Source organism: Lycium ferocissimum, chromosome 7 (assembly GCF_029784015.1).
Source record: "Lycium ferocissimum isolate CSIRO_LF1 chromosome 7, AGI_CSIRO_Lferr_CH_V1, whole genome shotgun sequence".
Lineage (NCBI taxonomy): Eukaryota > Viridiplantae > Streptophyta > Magnoliopsida > Solanales > Solanaceae > Lycium > Lycium ferocissimum.
The window spans coordinates 12,554,719-12,556,992 of NC_081348.1; the positions used below are offsets into that span (position 1 = coordinate 12,554,719).

The following is a 2,274-nucleotide window of genomic DNA, read 5'->3' on the forward strand; positions in this document are numbered from 1 at the left end:
CACAATAATTGATAACTTAATATATTTAAAAAATATATGAAAAAAATACGGTCAAAGAGAGACTTGTTTGAATCTCGAAATCCGAAAGGTGTCACATTAATTAAGACGGAGGGAGTACTATATATCTATTTTCAAATAATTTTAATTTTCTCTGTTAGATTATTGTCAATTCCGTTTTAACTTAGCGTGTAAGTTTTCTTTTGCAAATCAGGGAAACTAAATCACATCAAAAATTGAACAATACTACAGAATGAAAAATTAAGATAAAGGGCAGGGGTTGATGGGGCGGGAGGGGGGTTAATTTTTCAAAAAATACTAAACGGGGCAAGTGAAAGAAAATAAAAGTTTAGTAGTCAAGGCTTGCCTGCGCGTGCCCGCCCCACCCCATCTGCCATCCCGTAGTGACATTTACGTGTTTAGAAATATTGAATCCATTTGTTGTGTCAATGTAAGGATTGATATTCATTCGCATCATATAAACAAATTTTGCATTTATTTGAATGTCAACTACAGCTGTTTAACAATTTATTCTTATTATATACTCCACAATTTTTATTTATTGACTCTATGTACACGTGCAAGTACACTAAAACTAGTCTCTGCTAAAACTGAAACTGAATTTATTTAAAAGAACTAGCAAATCGACCACCATCTAATTTGTGTACTTCATTCTGGCGAAACCATCACAACTTGCTTCCCAATATTGCGACCTGAGAAGAGACCAACTAGAGCACTGGGAGCACTTTCGAGACCTACGGCTATGTCTTCCGCGTACTTGACGTTACCAGCCTTTATTTGTGGAATGATCATTTCCAAATATTTCGGGTAGAGATCATAGTGGTCCAAAATGATAAATCCTTGAAAGCGGATTCGTTTTGAAATGAGGTAGAACAAGTTGTGGACTCCTTCAGTCTGCTCAAGGTTGTATTGCGAGATCATCCCACACCCGGCAATACGCCCATGGACTTTCATATTCACAAGAACTGCATCAAGCATCTTCCCTCCAACATTCTCAAAATAGATGTCAATTCCTTCAGGGAAGTGCCTAATACAAACCAACATTAATTTTCCAGTCACTTTAAGTTTGCATAATAGGAGTACTGTTTTCTAGTGTGAAATAAGATTTCTAACCTCTTCAAAGCTGCATCCAAATCCTGCTCCTCTTTGTAGTTAAAAGCTTCATCAAAACCAAATTTGCTCTTCAACAGATCAACCTTTAATAATGAATAAAAAGAGATAAATTAAGCTTAAATGACAACAGAGTTAAACATCTAATTAGTTTTATAGAAGAATAAAGATAAGCAAGATAGGTTCAGATTGAAGAAAGGAAATACATGGAAGTTACCTTTTGTTTGGTTCCAGCACTACCGACAACATAGCAACCGCTGATCTTTGCAAATTGGCCAACAAGCTGACCAACTGCTCCAGAAGCAGCTGAAACAAAGACAGTTTCTCCCTTCTTGGGGGAGCAAATCTCATAAAAACCAACATAAGCTGTCAGCCCAGGCATCCCTGCAACACAATACAGTAAAATTAATGAGCTATGTACTGGAATCAGCCCTTATGTCGGATATGTCATTAAGATATATAAGTAGTACTGTATCTTTTAGTTGGTTAAAACCAAAAGCTGAAATACACAATACAAATTGCATGCACATGGTTTCACAAAAGGAAAAACTCATATTCGTGCTCATAACTCCTTGATGGAATAGAAAACACTATCCAGACAGACAGACAGTGAAAATAGTCGTTATAAGTGTAAAACATATTATGAAATGTAGCGGGATCAACTTTCCATCATTTTTTTAAGCAGAGATGTAGCACTATGATTTGATTAGTTACTAGTTGAAATTGCTAAACGATATTATCCAGGCTAAATAGATTTGTAAAGATTATATTGAGAGAATAACGTAACTCACCAAGGATTCCTGTATAGTAGGTAAGAGGGACATCCTTGTCATGAATTTTAAAGAGAGTCTGATCAGGAGCAGTTGCAATACTATACTCCTCCCATCCAGTCATTCCCCAAACTAATTCACCTTTCTGGAAGTTTGAATTACCAGACTCCACAACTTTAGCCACTCCATATCCCGTGATTGGCTATATAACACAAAACAAAAGCATTATCATAAGACAAACTGTTAAGAAAAATGTCGTAAAATTTTGTAATCTGTTTCACCAAGAAATGTTCCATGATCATAACATAGTGAAGGGAGAAAGCATTTTACGTGACAAGAACAGAAAAGTTTATTCGTTTTGGTCGGAGGAGGAAGA

At 35.9% G+C, this 2,274-nt stretch overlaps 1 protein-coding gene across 1 annotated transcript; it reads right to left on the reverse strand.

Annotated features, from left to right (window-relative positions):
• Nucleotides 1-471: 471 nt before the first annotated feature.
• Nucleotides 472-2,127, reverse strand: LOC132063380 (2-alkenal reductase (NADP(+)-dependent)-like). The gene is made up of 4 exons (XM_059455893.1): nt 1,920-2,127; nt 1,346-1,512; nt 1,132-1,214; nt 472-1,045 (listed from the first exon to the last, which is right to left on the reverse strand). The coding sequence occupies exons 1-4, from the start codon at nt 2,020-2,022 to the stop codon at nt 667-669; spliced, it is 732 nt and encodes a 243-aa protein (XP_059311876.1). The 5' UTR covers nt 2,023-2,127; the 3' UTR covers nt 472-666.
• Nucleotides 2,128-2,274: the final 147 nt, after the last annotated feature.